Source organism: Nanorana parkeri, unplaced genomic scaffold (assembly GCF_000935625.1).
Source record: "Nanorana parkeri isolate BGI_ZX_2015 unplaced genomic scaffold, ASM93562v1 scaffold2587, whole genome shotgun sequence".
NCBI classification, from domain to species: domain Eukaryota; kingdom Metazoa; phylum Chordata; class Amphibia; order Anura; family Dicroglossidae; genus Nanorana; species Nanorana parkeri.
Window position 1 is genome coordinate 130,715 of NW_017308855.1, and position 507 is coordinate 131,221.

Genomic DNA, 507 nt, shown 5'->3' on the forward strand with positions numbered 1-507 from the left:
TTCCGCCAGCGCGATCGGACATCTTCCCCCCGCGTCGTCTCTCAGGGTCACTCTCCGCTCTCTCTCCCGCCGAATTATTTCATCCGACCTGTAGGCCACGGCAAGATGGCGGCGGCACCAGCGGAAGACTACACAGCGGAAGAGGTGCGTGCTGCGTACGGCTGAGGGCGGAAGGATCCAACGTTGAACTTGGCGCGCCCCTACAGAATGGAGCAGGAACTACATATCCGCGCCCGCGCACTGCGGTCCATGGACGGTCCGGCCAGTTTCCATGGCGACGAGAGTAGACTGTGTTGTGTGGTGACGTCACCCAGCAGCTGCGTTCCGTTTCCTGAACGTTGGGACAGAAGTGATACAATAATAACAATGTTACAATGTAATGAGGCCGGAAAAGAGCGAGACCCAGCGCCATCTGGTGGCCATAAATATGTATTTCCTATTATCCTCATCGCCATCTAGTGGCCATATATCCTCCACACTCCTCTCCTGTACATACTGCCCCCCGTC

General features: G+C 56.6%; 1 protein-coding gene across 1 annotated transcript in view; it reads right to left on the reverse strand.

Annotated features, from left to right (window-relative positions):
- Positions 1–176, reverse strand: part of LOC108801969 (GA-binding protein subunit beta-2-like) — a 12,979-nt gene extending 12,803 nt beyond the window's left edge. Inside the window, exon 1 of the mRNA XM_018573873.1 lies at positions 1–176. Coding sequence (XP_018429375.1) covers positions 1–22 — 22 coding nt within the window. The 5' untranslated portion in view covers positions 23–176.
- Between the last annotated feature and the right edge of the window lie 331 nt (positions 177–507).